At 53.0% G+C, this 16,154-nt stretch overlaps 1 protein-coding gene across 1 annotated transcript in view; it reads right to left on the bottom strand.

The window, feature by feature from the left end:
• Window positions 1-585: 585 nt before the first annotated feature.
• Window positions 586-16,154, bottom strand: part of LOC139533458 (low-density lipoprotein receptor-related protein 6-like) — a gene marked incomplete at its 3' end in the record, with an annotated part of 80,564 nt that continues 64,995 nt past the window's right edge. The window contains 5 exon segments of the mRNA XM_071331488.1: window positions 586-713; window positions 1,340-1,524; window positions 5,987-6,213; window positions 8,283-8,572; window positions 10,528-10,744. Of these exon segments, the coding sequence (XP_071187589.1) occupies window positions 586-713; window positions 1,340-1,524; window positions 5,987-6,213; window positions 8,283-8,572; window positions 10,528-10,744 (1,047 nt within the window).

The following is a 16,154-nucleotide window of genomic DNA, read 5'->3' as shown; positions in this document are numbered from 1 at the left end:
GACCCACCCCCTGGTCAGCATAGCCGCGGGGTTCGGACCCACCCCCTGGTCAGCATAGCCGCGGGGTTATCTACCCCCTGGTCAGCACAGCCGCGGGCGTCCCCCACCCCCTGGTCAGCATAGCCGCGGGGTCTCGATCTACCCCCTGGTCAGCATAGCCGCGGGGTTATCTACCCCTGGTCAGCATAGCCGCGGGGTTATCTACCCCTGGTCAGCATAGCCGCGGGGTTATCTACCCCCTGGTCAGCATAGCCGCGGGGTTCTATCTACCCCCTGGTCAGCATAGCCGCGGGGTTCTATCTACCCCCTGGTCAGCATAGCCGCGGGGTTCTATCTACCCCCTGGTCAGCATAGCCGCGGGGTTATCTACCCCCTGGTCAGCACGTCGGCTGGAGTGGTGTGAAGCTCTTGGGCAGTGGAAACGCTTTCCCTGGAGTGATGAATCACGACTTCACCATCTGACAGTCTGACGGACAAATCTGGGTTTAGGAGGATGCCAGGAGAACGCTACCTGCCCCAGTGCATAGTGCCAACTGTAAAGTTTGGTGGAGGAGGCATAGAATGGCCTGTGGCTGTTTTTCTTGGCTGGCCCGATGTCTTATTGGCCCGTTCGATGCTGCGCTGAGACCAGTCCGTCCAATAGATGTAGTCCTGGTACTGCGTCAGACCAAAGGGGTGGGGGAGGTCGTCGGCAATAACCTCACGCTCCAGACCTGGGGGAGGAGAGGAGAGAGAGTTAGCCCTGGGGGAGGAGGATGAGAGGAGAGAGAGTTAGCCCTGGGGGAGGAGGATGAGAGGAGAGAGAGTTAGCCCTGGGGGAGGAGGATGAGAGGAGAGAGAGTTAGACCTGGGGGGGAGGAGAGGGAGTTAGACCTGGGGGGGGGGGAGGAGAGGAGAGAGAATTAGACCTGGGGGAGGAGGAGAGGAGAGAGAGTTAGACCTGGGGGAGGAGAGGAGAGAGAGTTAGACCTGGGGAGGAGGAGAGGAGAGAGAATTAGACCTGGGGGAGGAGGAGAGGAGAGACAGTTAGACCTGGGGGAGGAGGATGAGAGGAGAGAGAGTTAGACCTGGGGGAGGCAGGAGGAGGAGAGGAGAGAGAGTTAGACCTGGGAGGAGAGGAGAGGAGAGAGAGTTAGAACTGGGGGAGGAGGATGAGAGGAGAGAGAGTTAGACCTGGGGGAGGCAGGAGGAGGAGAGGAGAGAGAGTTACACCTGGGGGAGGCAGGAGGAGAGGAGAGAGAGTTAGACCTGGGGGAGGCAGGAGGAGGAGAGGAGAGAGACACAATGTGTGTGTGTGTGTGTGTGTGTGTGTGTGTGTGTGTGTGTGTGTGTAACTCACCCAGCATGTTCGATGACTCTATCAGTGTGGTGTCCAGGTCCGTCCAGTAAAGGCGCCTCTCGGCATAGTCGATGGTCAGCCCGTTGGCTCGGCCCACATTGGGTACCAGAGTGACCCGACCCGTCCCGTCCATCGCTGACCGGTCAATCTTGGGCTTCCCACCCCACTCTGTCCAGTACATAAACCTAGAACGAGACATTACTGTTAGACATGTTAGAACCAGGGACCAGTACATAAACCTAGAACGAGACATTACTGTTAGACATGTTAGAACCAGGGACCAGTACATAAACCTAGAACGAGACATTACTGTTAGACATGTTAGAACCAGGGACCAGTACATAAACCTAGAACGAGACATTACTGTTAGACATGTTAGAACCAGGGACCAGTACATAAACCTAGAACGAGACATTACTGTTAGACATGTTAGAACCAGGGACCAGTACATAAACCTAGAACGAGACATTACTGTTAGACATGTTAGAACCAGGGACCAGTACATAAACCTAGAACGAGACATTACTGTTAGACATGTTAGAACCAGGGGCTAAAACACAGATTAGACTGAATCACTAATTACTATTAGATATATTAGAACCAGGGGCTAAAACACAGATTAGACTGAATCACTAATTACTATTAGATATATTAGAACCAGGGGCTAAAACACAGATTAGACTGAATCACTAATTACTATTAGACATGTTAGAACCAGGGGCTAAAACACAGATTACACTGAATCACTAATTACTATTAGACATGTTAGAACCAGGGACTAAAACACAGATTAGACTGAATCACTAATTACTATTAGATATATTAGAACCAGGGGCTAAAACACAGATTACACTGAATCACTAATTACTATTAGACATGTTAGAACCAGGGACTAAAACACAGATTAGACTGAATCACTAATTACTATTAGACATGTTAGAACCAGGGACTAAAACACAGATTAGACTGAATCACTAATTACTATTAGATATATTAGAACCAGGGACTAAAACACAGATTAGACTGAATCACTAATTACTATTAGATATATTAGAACCAGGGACTAAAACACAGATTAGACTGAATCACTAATTACTATTAGATATATTAGAACCAGGGACTAAAACACAGATTAGACTGAATCACTAATTACTATTAGATATATTAGAACCAGGGACTAAAACACAGATTAGACTGAATCACTAATGGGGTGGCAGGGTAGCCTAGTTATTAGAGCGTTGGGCCAGTAACCGAAAGGTTGCAAGTTCGAATCCCCGAGCTGACAAGGCACAAATCTGTCATTCTGCCCCTGAACAAGACAGTTAACCCAATGTTCCCCGGGAGGCCGTCATTGAAAATAATAATTTGTTCTTAACTGACTTGCCTAGTAAAATAAAGGTAAAATTAAATAATTACTATTAGATATATTAGAACCGAGGGCTAAAACACAGATTAGACTGAATCTCAAACATTACACCATTATAGGAATCTTAGCGCGTTACCTAGCAACTATATATTCTTCGCTCTAAAACTTGGTCAGAATAAGTAAACATCAAGAAATCTGTAATTAATTTGTACGTTTTGCAGAGGAGGAGTCACACAATTTGCCAAGGAGTTTGGAGCAGTATCTCTGACCTTTTATAATGTACACAGAAACTTGTCCATCACTAGCTAGCTGTTAGCCTGAACCAGTCATTACATTAGCTTGCTAGCTAGCAGTTAGCCTGAACCAGTCATTACATTAGCTAGCTGTTAGCCTGAACCAGTCATTACATTAGCTAGCTGTTAGCCTGAACCAGTCATTACATTAGCTACCTGTTAGCCTGAACCAGTCATTACATTAGCTTGCAAGCTACCTGTAAGCCTGAACCAGTCTTCAAATCCCATTACATTAGCTTGCTAGCTAATGAGTTCCTCTGTATAGTGTCTGTTATTTTGCCCGTCTTAATCTTTTCTTTTTATTGGCCAGTTTGAGATATGGCTTTGTATTTGCAATTCTGCCCAGAAGGCCAGCATCCCGGAGTCGCCTCTTCACTGAGACTGGTGTTTTGCGGGTACTATTTAATGAAGCTGCCAGTTGAGGACTTGTGAGGCGTCTGTAGTACACAGCGTTGTACGAGATCTTCAGTTTCTTGGCAATTTCTCGCGTGGAATAGCCTTAATTTCTCAGAACAAGAATAGACTGACGAGTTTCAGAAGAAAGTTCTTTGTTTCTGGCCATTTTGAGCCTGTAATCGAACCCACTAATGCTGATGCTCCAGATACTCAACTAGTCTAAATAAGGCCAGTTGTATTGCTTCTTTAATCAGAACAACAGCTGTGCTAACATAATTGCAAAAGGGTTTTCTAATGATCAATTAGCCTTTTAAAATGATAAACTACATACAAACTAAATACAGGTGAATATATTGATAAGTCACCTTGTCTGAGAGAGATTTACATGATTATTAAAACATCACAGCAGGGTAGGACTACACGAAACATCCCGCCAGGGTAGTTCTACACGAAACATCATGCCAGGGTAGGACTACACGAAACATCCCGCCAGGGTAGGACTACACGAAACATCCCGCCAGGGTAGGACTACACAAAACATCATGCCAGGGTAGGACTACACGAAACATCCCGCCAGGGTAGGAATACACGAAACATCATGCCAGGGTAGGACTACACGAAACATCACGCCAGGGTAGGACTACACGAAACATCACATCAGGGTAGGACTACACGAAACATCATGCCAGGGTAGGACTACACGAAACATCATGCCAGGGTAGGACTACACGAAACATCCCACCAGGGTAGGACTACACTAAACATCCCACCAGGGTAGGACTACACTAAACATCCCACCAGGGTAGGACTACACTAATCACACCAGGGTAGGACTACACTAATCACACCAGGGTAGGACTACACTAAACATCCCACCAGGGTAGGACTACACTAAACATCCCACCAGGGTAGGACTACACTAAACATCCCACCAGGGTAGGACTACACTAAACATCCCACCAGGGTAGGACTACACTAAACATCCCACCAGGGTAGGACTACACTAAACATCCCACCAGGGTAGGACTACACTAAACATCCCACCAGGGTAGGACTACACTAAACATCACACCAGGGTAGGACTACACTAAACATCACACCAGGGTAGGACTACACTAAACATCACACCAGGGTAGGACTACACTAAACATCCCGCCAGGGTAGGACTACACGAAACATCCCACCAGGGTAGGACTACACGAAACATCCCACCAGGGTAGGACTACACTAAACATCACACCAGGGTAGGACTACACGAAACATCCCACCAGGGTAGGACTACACTAAACATCACACCAGGGTAGGACTACACGAAACATCACATCAGGGTAGGACTACACGAAAAATCCCGCCAGGGTAGGACTACACGAAACATCCCACCAGGGTAGGACTACACGAAACATCCCACCAGGGTAGGACTACACTAAACATCACACCAGGGTAGGACTACACGAAACATCCCACCAGGGTAGGACTACACGAAACATCCCACCAGGGTAGGACTACACGAAACATCCCACCAGGGTAGGACTACACTAAACATCCCACCAGGGTAGGACTACACGAAACATCCCACCAGGGTAGGACTACACTAAACACAGCCCTTATCGGAAGTGTTTCTAAAATCCCCTATGGGGAAAAATGAACTGTGGAAAACGATTTCCTAGTTTGACCGCTAGGTTTTCTGGGTATTATGACTCATACTGTGGTCCTCGATAGAGGGGCAAATCGAAGGGGAAGGAGTGGAGAGGGCTGCTTGCAGTCTTTTACAGGAAAAGACAAGTCAGGAACCAGAGGCGACGTGAACAATTCACTTCCACTGACAGGCTGATCACCTCACCTCAGTCTGGCCAGTCCAATACGACAGATTTCTTTATGTTTGGTTCTGAGGTGGAGAGGTGTTTGGTTCTGAGGTGGAGAGGTGTTTGGTCTGATTGTTTACGGTTGTTTAGTTCTGAGGTGGAGAGGTGTTTGGTTCTGAGGTGGAGAGGTGTTTGGTTCTGAGGTGGAGAGGTGTTTGGTCTGATTATTTACGGTTGTTTGGTTCTGAGGTGGAGAGGTGTTTGGTTCTGAGGTGGAGAGGTGTTTGGTCTGATTGTTTACGGTTGTTTAGTTCTGAGGTGGAGAGGTGTTTGGTTCTGAGGTGGAGAGGTGTTTGGTTCTGAGGTGGAGAGGTGTTTGGTCTGATTGTTTACGGTTGTTTGGTTCTGAGGTGGAGAGGTGTTTGGTCTGATTGTTTACGGTTGTTTAGTTCTGAGGTGGAGAGGTGTTTGGTTCTGAGGTGGAGAGGTGTTTGGTTCTGAGGTGGAGAGGTGTTTGGTCTGATTGTTTATGGTTGTTTAGTTCTGAGGTGGAGAGGTGTTTGGTTCTGAGGTGGAGAGGTGTTTGGTTCTGAGGTGGAGAGGTGTTTGGTCTGATTGTTTACGGTTGTTTGGTTCTGAGGTGGAGAGGTGTTTGGTCTGATTGTTTACGGTTGTTTGGTTCTTGAAACTACTGGTGTCCCCGGGGCTCGATACCACTTCCTGTGATACGTGGTGGTTTTTACCTGCCCTAGTTGAATGTACCGGCCGTAACCAATCAATCCCTCCTTACCCTTCAGCAGGGTCCAGTGCCAGGGCTCGAGGGCTGTCCAGATCTTTCCAGACTAGGACCTGTCTGTGCTGTCCATCCAGCTTGGCCACCTCGATACGATTGGTTCCCGTGTCCGCCCAGTACAGATTCTTCCCCAGCCAGTCCACCGCCATGCCTTCTGGGTAGTCCAGGCCAAACTCCACCACGTGTTCCAGAGCGCTGCCGTTCATAAACGCACGACTGATCGTCTGGAGAGGAAGAGGAAGGTTACTATTGGCTTCATTTGAGGAATAACGAAGTGGGCAAAACCACAAGGTCAAAACAGTCATAACATTAACAATCATTATATATATATACATCCACATCCACCCTGCTACCAACAGAAAACCCTGAGAGACACAGAGCATTCCTAAGAAATAGTCACAGAGCATTCCTAAGAAACAGACACAGAGCATTCCTAAGAAACAGCCACAGAGCATTCCTAAGAAATAGTCACAGAGCATTCCTAAGAAACAGTCACAGAGCATTCCTAAGAAATAGTCACAGAGCATTCCTAAGAAACAGACACAGAGCATTCCTAAGAAACAGCCACAGAGCATTCCTAAGAAACAGCCACAGAGCATTCCTAAGAAACAGACACAGAGCATTCCTAAGAAACAGACACAGAGCATTCCTAAGAAACAGACACAGAGCATTCCTAAGAAACAGTCACAGAGCATTCCTAAGAAACAGTCACAGAGCATTCCTAAGAAACAGACACAGAGCATTCCTAAGAAACAGTCACAGAGCATTCCTAAGAAAGTCACAGAGCATTCCTAAGAAACAGTCACAGAGCATTCCTAAGAAACAGCCACAGAGCATTCCTAAGAAACAGCCACAGAGCATTCCTAAGAAACAGCCACAGAGCATTCCTAAGAAACAGACACAGAGCATTCCTAAGAAACAGTCACAGAGCATTCCTAAGAAACAGACACAGAGCATTCCTAAGAAACAGACACAGAGCATTCCTAAGAAACAGTCACAGAGCATTCCTAAGAAACAGTCACAGAGCATTCCTAAGAAACAGACACAGAGCATTCCTAAGAAACAGACACAGAGCATTCCTAAGAAACAGTCACAGAGCATTCCTAAGAAACAGTCACAGAGCATTCCTAAGAAACAGCCACAGAGCATTCCTAAGAAACAGACACAGAGCATTCCTAAGAAACAGACACAGAGCATTCCTAAGAAACAGACACAGAGCATTCCTAAGAAACAGATACGGTTGTCTGTAGACCTCTACTGTCGGCTCCGAGCCAGAGAGAGAGAGACCGGTTGTCTGTAGGCTCCGAGCCAGAGAGAGACCGGTTGTCTGTAGGCTCCGAGCCAGAGAGAGACCGGTTGTCTGTAGGCTCCGAGCCAGAGAGAGAGACCGGTTGTCTGTAGGCTCCGAGCCAGAGAGAGAGACCGGTTGTCTGTAGGCTCCGAGCCAGAGAGAGACCGGTTGTCTGTAGGCTCCGAGCCAGAGAGACCGGTTGTCTGTAGGCTCCGAGCCAGAGAGAGACCGGTTGTCTGTAGGCTCCGAGCCAGAGAGAGAGACCGGTTGTCTGTAGGCTCCGAGCCAGAGAGAGACCGGTTGTCTGTAGGCTCCGAGCCAGAGAGAGACCGGTTGTCTGTAGGCTCCGAGCCAGAGAGAGAGACCGGTTGTCTGTAGGCTCCGAGCCAGAGAGACCCCGGTTGTCTGTAGGCTCCGAGCCAGAGAGAGACCGGTTGTCTGTAGGCTCCGAGCCAGAGAGAGACCGGTTGTCTGTAGGCTCCGAGCCAGAGAGACCCCGGTTGTCTGTAGGCTCCGAGCCAGAGAGAGACCGGTTGTCTGTAGGCTCCGAGCCAGAGAGAGACCGGTTGTCTGTAGGCTCCGAGCCAGAGAGAGACCGGTTGTCTGTAGGCTCCGAGCCAGAGAGAGACCGGTTGTCTGTAGGCTCCGAGCCAGAGAGAGACCGGTTGTCTGTAGGCTCCGAGCCAGAGAGAGAGACCGGTTGTCTGTAGGCTCCGAGCCAGAGAGAGACCGGTTGTCTGTAGGCTCCGAGCCAGAGAGACCGGTTGTCTGTAGGCTCCGAGCCAGAGAGAGACCGGTTGTCTGTAGGCTCCGAGCCAGAGAGACCCCGGTTGTCTGTAGGCTCCGAGCCAGAGAGAGACCGGTTGTCTGTAGGCTCCGAGCCAGAGAGAGAGACCGGTTGTCTGTAGGCTCCGAGCCAGAGAGACCGGTTGTCTGTAGGCTCCGAGCCAGAGAGACCGGTTGTCTGTAGGCTCCGAGCCAGAGAGAGAGAGACCTCCTTACCTTCAACGTGATATCCGTCCAGTAGATACGGTTGTCGGTGATGTCAAAGTCGAGTGCGGACGCCTCTTTAACCCCGGTCAGCGGGATGGCCACGTCGTTGTTGTTAGTTTCCAAGGAGATGCGTCTGATGTCTGTGTGACGGGAGAAGAGGAGGAAGGCTTCTGGTACGATGCAGGTGGACAGGTCAGCTATCAGCTCCAGACCAATGGGACAGGCACACTGGACGCCCACCGGCTTATACAGGCAGAGGTGGCTACACCCACCATTAGACTCCGCACACAGGTTGGTACCTGGGAGAGGATGAGAGGGGGGAGAGAGGAGGAGGACAGGGGGAGAGGAGAGGATGAGAGAGAGGAGAGGAGGAGAGGAGGAGAGGGGGGGGGGGGGGACAGGAGGAGGAGAGGGGGGGGGAGAGGAAAGGAGGAAAGGGGGAGAGAGGAGAGAGGAGGGGGAGGGGAGGAGAGGAGGAGGAGAGGGGGAGAGAGGAGGAGAGAGAGGAGAGTGGGGGGAGAGGAGAGGAGGAGAGAGAGGGGGAGAGTGGGGGGAGAGGAGAGAGAGGGGGAGAGGGGGGAGAGGGGGAGAGGAGAGGAGAGAGAGGGGGAGAGGAGAGGATGAGAGAGAGGAGAGGAGAGAGAGGGGGAGAGAGGAGAGAGGAGGAGAGAGGGGGGGAAGAGGAGGAGAGAGGGGGGGAAGAGGAGAGGGGGAGAGAGGGGGGGAAGAGGAGAGGGGGAGAGGAGGAGAGGAGAGGGGGGGAGGAAGAGAAGGGGGAGAGGAGGGGGAGAGAGGAGGAGAGGAGGGGGAGAGGAGGAGAGAGGGGGAGAGGAGAGAGGGGGAGAGGAGGAGAGAGGGGGAGAGGAGGAGAGGAGGAGAGAGGGGGAGAGGAGGAGAGAGGGGGAGAGGAGGAGAGAGGGGGAGAGGAGGAGAGGGGGAGAGAGGAGAGGACAGGAGGAAAGGGGGAGAAGGGAAGGAGAGAGGAGGAGAGAGAGAGGAGAAGGGGAGGAGTATAGAGCCTGGTGTAAAACTGTAGCTTCCCTGTCCAGATACACAGAGTGGAGTATAGAGCCTGGTGTAAAACTGTAGCTTCCCTGTCCAGATACACAGAGTGGAGTATAGAGCCTGGTGTAAAACTGTAGCTTCCCTGTCCAGATACACAGAGTGGAGTATAGAGCCTGGTGTAAAACTGTAGCTTCCCTGTCCAGATACACAGAGTGGAGTATAGAGCCTGGTGTAAAACTGTAGCTTCCCTGTCCAGATACACAGAGTGGAGTATAGAGCCTGGCGTAAAACTGTAGCTTCCCTGTCCAGATACACAGAGTGGAGTATAGAGCCTGGTGTAAAACTGTAGCTTCCCTGTCCAGATACACAGAGTGGAGTATAGGTAGCACATATGTAGCTTTGAGCACTGTGAGGTCAGGGGTCAGAGGTCAGGTTGTGTTACTCACCGACGGTCTGGTGTACATATGTAGCTTTGAGCCCCATCAGGTCAGGGGTCAGAGGTCAGGTTGTGTTACTCACCGACGGTCTGGTGTACATATGTAGCTTTGAGCCCCATCAGGTCAGGGGTCAGGGGTCAGGTTGTGTTACTCACCGACGGTCTGGTGTACATATGTAGCTTTGAGCCCCATCAGGTCAGGGGTCAGAGGTCAGGTTGTGTTACTCACCGACGGTCTGGTGTACATATGTAGCTTTGAGCCCCATCAGGTCAGGGGTCAGGGGTCAGGTTGTGTTACTCACCGACGGTCTGGTGTACATATGTAGCTTTGAGCCCCATCGGGTCAGGGGTCAGAGGTCAGGTTGTGTTACTCACCGACGGTCTGGTGTACATATGTAGCTTTGAGCCCCATCAGGTCTGGGGTCAGAGGTCAGGTTGTGTTACTCACCGACGGTCTGGTGTACATATGTAGCTTTGAGCCCCATCAGGTCAGGGGTCAGGGGTCAGGTTGTGTTACTCACCGACGGTCTGGTGTACATATGTAGCTTTGAGCCCCATCAGGTCTGGGGTCAGAGGTCAGGTTGTGTTACTCACCGACGGTCTGGTGTACATATGTAGCTTTGAGCCCCATCAGGTCTGGGGTCAGAGGTCAGGTTGTGTTACTCACCGACGGTCTGGTGTACATATGTAGCTTTGAGCCCCATCAGGTCTGGGGTCAGAGGTCAGGTTGTGTTACTCACCGACGGTCTGGTGTACATATGTAGCTTTGAGCCCCATCAGGTCTGGGGTCAGAGGTCAGGTTGTGTTACTCACCGACGGTCTGGTGTACATATGTAGCTTTGAGCCCCATCAGGTCAGGTAGCTGGTCTATGATGAACTCTCTCTCTGTTGTGTGCTTGTGGACCCTCTCGATGCTGCGTCTCTGCCAGTCTGTCCAATACACATAGTCCCCCAGCAGAGTGAAGCCAAAGATGTGGGGCAGCTTGTCTTCTACCAGGACCCTCCTGCCTGAACCGTCCATACTCATCACCTGGGGGGGGAGAGAGAGTGAGAGAATCAGAGGATAAACCAGTGAACAGCTTTAAGACCAAACCAATAAGTTCAGGTAGGAGCTGAAGAGACCCCGGGGCCTCCGACTGAAGAGACCCCGGGGCCTCCGACTGAAGAGACCCCGGGGCCTCCGACTGAAGAGACCCCGGGGCCTCCGACTGAAGAGACCCCGGGGCCTCCGACTGAAGAGACCCCGGGGCCTCCGACTGAAGAGACCCCGGGGCCTCCGACTGAAGAGACCCCGGGGCCTCCGACTGAAGAGACCCCGGGGCCTCCGACTGAAGAGACCCCGGGCCCCCGACTGAAGAGACCCCGGGCCCCCGACTGAAGAGACCCCGGGCCCCCGACTGAAGAGACCCCGGGGCCTCCGACTGAAGAGACCCCGGGCCCACGACTGAAGAGACCCCGGGGCCCCCGACTGAAGAGACCCCGGGCCCCCGACTGAAGAGACCCCCGACTGAAGAGACCCCGGGCCCCCGACTGAAGAGACCCCGGGCCCCCGACTGAAGAGACCCCGGACCCCCGACTGAAGAGACCCCGGGCCCCCGACTGAAGAGACCCCGGGCCCCGACTGAGGATGTCACTTGTTAAATCCACTTCAATCAGTGTAGATGAAGGGGAGGAGACGGGTTAAAGAAGGATGTTTAAGCCTTGAGACATGGATTGTGTGTGTGTGCCATTCAAAAGGTGAATCGACAAGACAAAATATTTAAGTTAGTTTGAACGGGGTATGGTAGTAGGTGCCAGGCGCACCGGTTTGTGTCAAGAACTGCAATGCTGCTGGGTTTTTCACGCTCAACAGTTTCCTGTGTGTATCAAGAACAGTCCACCACCCAAAGGACATCCAGCCAACGGCAGGCCAGTGGAGGAAAACGGGTCTGGGACATCCAGGTTGACAGGAAGTGCAGCGGTCTAAGGCACTGCAGTGCTAGCTGCGTTACTACAGATCCTGTTCGATATCGGGCTGTGTTGCAGCCGGCCACCAGCGGGAGACCCAACCAGCGTCGCCCGGGTTAGGGGAAGGTTTGGCAGGCCAGGATGTCCTTGTCCCAGCGTCGCCCGGGTTAGGGGAAGGTTTGGCAGGCCAGGATGTCCTTGTCCCAGCGTCGCCCGGGTTAGGGGAAGGTTTGGCAGGCCAGGATGTCCTTGTCCCAGCGTCGCCCGGGTTAGGGGAAGGTTTGGCAGGCCAGGATGTCGTTGTCCCAGCGTCGCCCGGGTTAGGGGAAGGTTTGGCAGGCCAGGATGTCCTTGTCCCAGCGTCGCCCGGGTTAGGGGAAGGTTTGGCAGGCCAGGATGTCCTTGTCCCAGCGTCGCCCGGGTTAGGGGAAGGTTTGGCAGGCCAGGATGTCCTTGTCCCAGCGTCGCCCGGGTTAGGGGAAGGTTTGGCAGGCCAGGATGTCCTTGTCCCAGCGTCGCCCGGGTTAGGGGAAGGTTTGGCAGGCCAGGATGTCCTTGTCCCAGCGTCGCCCGGGTTAGGGGAAGGTTTGGCAGGCCAGGATGTCCTTGTCCCAGCGTCGCCCGGGTTAGGGGAAGGTTTGGCAGGCCAGGATGTCCTTGTCCCAGCGTCGCCCGGGTTAGGGGAAGGTTTGGCAGGCCAGGATGTCCTTGTCCCAGCGTCGCCCGGGTTTGGGGAAGGTTTGGCAGGCCAGGGTCGTCCTTGTCCCAGCGTCGCCCGGGTTAGGGGAAGGTTTGGCAGGCCAGGATGTCCCATTGCGCTCTAGCAAGTCCTGTGGCGGGCCCGAGCGCACGCACACTAACACGGTCGCCAGGTGTACTCAGGGGTGTGAATACCTCTGTAAATTAGATATTTCTGTATTTCATTTTCATTACATTTGCAAAAGTTCCTAAAAACATGTTTTCACTTGGTCATTATGGGGTAGTGTGTGAGTGACATTTGTATTTGATTTAATCCATTTTGAATTCAGGCTGTACAAAATGTACAAGTCAAGTGGAATGAATACTGTTTTCCAGCAGGATATTGCCACAAGCCTAGGATTGTCCCCAGGAACGGTTCCACCAACATGACAGTGAATTCAGCTTTCTGCAGTGGCCTGCCCAGTCATCTGTGGGATGAGATGGAACGAGCTATTCGGAGTAGACATCCACTACCAGCCAACTTGACAACGGTGGGAAGCATTGGAGTCAACATGGGCCAGCGTCCCTGTGGAGTCAACATGGGCCAGCGTCCCTGTGGAGTCAACATGGGCCAGCGTCCCTTTGGAGTCAACATGGGCCAGCGTCCCTGTGGAGTCAACATGGGCCAGCGTCCCTGTGGAGTCAACATGGGCCAGCGTCCCTGTGGAGTCAACATGGGCCAGCGTCCCAGTGGAGTCAACATGGGCCAGCGTCCCTGTGGAGTCAACATGGGCCAGCGTCCCTGTGGAGTCAACATGGGCCAGCGTCCCTGTGGAGTCAACATGGGCCAGCGTCCCTGTGGAGTCAACATGGGCCAGCATCCCTGTGGAGTCAACATGGGCCAGCATCCCTGTGGAGTCAACATGGGCCAGCATCCCTGTGGAGTCAACATGGGCCAGCATCCCTGTGGAACAGTTCCTCATTGAGGCTGTGGAGGCTCAATGTTAGCAAGGTGTCCCAGGTGTGGTGTACACTCAGTTTCCTTTCTCAGTGAGGTGGCCTATGATTTAGAATGGGAATCAACTTGGTCCCCACAAGGATAGTAAAACAGTGGGGTGTGTGTCCACAGTGGGGTGTGTGTCCACAGTGGGGTGTGTGTCCACAGTGGGGTGTCTGTCCACAGTGGGGTGTCTGTCCACAGTGGGGTGTCTGTCCACAGTGGGGTGTCTGTCCACAGTGGGGTATGTGTCCACAGTGGGGGGGGTGTCCACAGTGGGGTGTGTGTTTCATATTCTGGGGATATTCTAAAAGAGGGGAAACCGCAGCTGCAGTGGAGGCAGCCAATCGGAACCAGATGGGGCTCTGGACCGCAAAAACCTTGTTCTAGATCAAAACCTCGTTCTGGAGCAGACCCAGAACCCAGGCTACCACCACCAACCAACCCAGCAGACCCAGAACCCAGGCTACCACCACCAACCAACCCAGCAGACCCAGAACCCAGGCTACCACCACCGACCAACCCAGCAGACCCAGAACCCAGGCTACCACCACCGACCAACCCAGCAGACCCAGAACCCAGGCTACCACCACCAACCAACCCAGCAGACCCAGAACCCAGGCTACCACCACCAACCAACCCAGCAGACCCAGAACCCAGGCTACCACCACCAACCAACCCAGCAGACCCAGAACCCAGGCTACTACCACGAACCAACCAACCCAGCAGACCCAGAACCCAGGCTACTACGACAAACCAACCAACCCAGCAGACCCAGAACCCAGGCTACCACCACCAACCAACCCAGCAGACCCAGAACCCAGGCTACTACAACGAACCAACCAACCCAGCAGACCCAGAACCCAGGCTACTACCACGAACCAACCAACCCAGCAGACCCAGAACCCAGGCTACTACCACCAACCAACCAACCAACCCAGCAGACCCAAAACCCAGGCTACTACCACCAACCAACCAACCAACCCAGCAGACCCAGAACCCAGGCTACTACCACCAACCAACCAACCCAGCAGACCCAGAACCCAGGCTACTACCACCAACCAACCAACCCAGCAGACCCAGAACCCAGGCTACTACCACGAACCAACCAACCCAGCAGACCCAGAACCCAGGCTACTACGACAAACCAACCAACCCAGCAGACCCAGAACCCAGGCTACTACCACGAACCAACCAACCCAGCAGACCCAGAACCCAGGCTACTACCACCAACCAACCAACCAACCCAGCAGACCCAGAACCCAGGCTACTACCACCAACCAACCAACCAACCCAGCAGACCCAGAACCCAGGCTACTACCACCAACCAACCAACCAACCCAGCAGACCCAGAACCCAGGCTACTACCACCAACCAACCAACCAACCCAGCAGACCCAGAACCCAGGCTACTACCACCAACCAACCAACCAACCCAGCAGACCCAGAACCCAGGCTATTACCACCAACCAACCAACCAACCCAGCAGACCCAGAACCCAGGCTATTACCACCAACCAACCAACCAACCCAGCAGACCCAGAACCCAGGCTATTACCACCAACCAACCAACCAACCCAGCAGACCCAGAACCCAGGCTACTACCACCAACCAACCAACCCAGCAGACCCAGAACCCAGGCTACTACCACCAACCAACCAACCCAGCAGACCCAGAACCCAGGCTACCACCACCAACCAACCCAGCAGACCCAGAACCCAGGCTACCACCACCAACCAACCCAGCAGACCCAGAACCCAGGCTACTCCCACCAACCCAGCAGACCCAGAACCCAGGCTACTACCACGAACCAACCAACCCAGCAGACCCAGAACCAAGGCTACTACCACGAACCAACCAACCCAGCAGACCCAGAACCCAGGCTACTACCACCAACCAACCAACCCAGCAGACCCAGAACCCAGGCTACTACCACCAACCAACCAACCCAGCAGACCCAGAACTCAGGCTACCACCACCAACCAACTCAGCAGACCCAGAACCCAGGCTACCACCACCAACCAACCCAGCAGACCCAGAACTAAGGCTACTACCACCAACCAACCCAGCAGACCCAGAACTAAGGCTACTACCACCAACCAACCCAGCAGACCCAGAACCCAGGCTACCACCACCAACCAACCCAGCAGACCCAGAACCCAGGCTACCACCACCAACCAACCCAGCAAACCCTACCAAACATTCCCTTGGTACCCCCCACCCCTCACCCAGTCTTTCCCACACTGCCCCACAGAGCTACGGGGGGGCTAGGAACCGGGGGGGGGGGGCAGTTGGGCTCAGAGCAATGCCCCCCAGATTAAAACCAACAAACACTAGTCGATGTGTTGGAACATATTGCACCATGATGATATACTGTGTGAAGATGCCAACTGTAGAAAACAAAGGATTGCTTTGAGACTAGTCATTTCCATATGGAAGTTAGAGCCCCATGGAGGGAAATGTAGGACTCACATCGACCCCCCTCCCCTCCCTGTCACGAAGGCTCTAATTTCCACAGTGGCTCAACTGTCAACACCCCGAAAAGTGAAGAAATTTTACGATCGGGTTTCGGAGGTCCCCCAAACTTTAAATGTGGTACCAGGGGGATCCAAGCTGAGCCATGATGTAGACTAGTCCTCATAGGAGGACCTCACTGCTGCCTGGGCTCTGGGCTGAGGTACTGATCCAGCTGGCCATGATGTCGACTAGTCCTCATAGGAGGACCTCACTGCTGCCTGGGCTCTGGGCTGAGGTACTGATCCAGCTGGCCATGATGTCGACTAGTCCTCATAGGAGGACCTCACTGCTGCCTGGGTTCTG

Source organism: Salvelinus alpinus, chromosome 11, assembly GCF_045679555.1.
Source record: "Salvelinus alpinus chromosome 11, SLU_Salpinus.1, whole genome shotgun sequence".
Classification (NCBI taxonomy): domain Eukaryota; kingdom Metazoa; phylum Chordata; class Actinopteri; order Salmoniformes; family Salmonidae; genus Salvelinus; species Salvelinus alpinus.
This window is presented reverse-complemented; position numbering and strand designations above follow the sequence as displayed.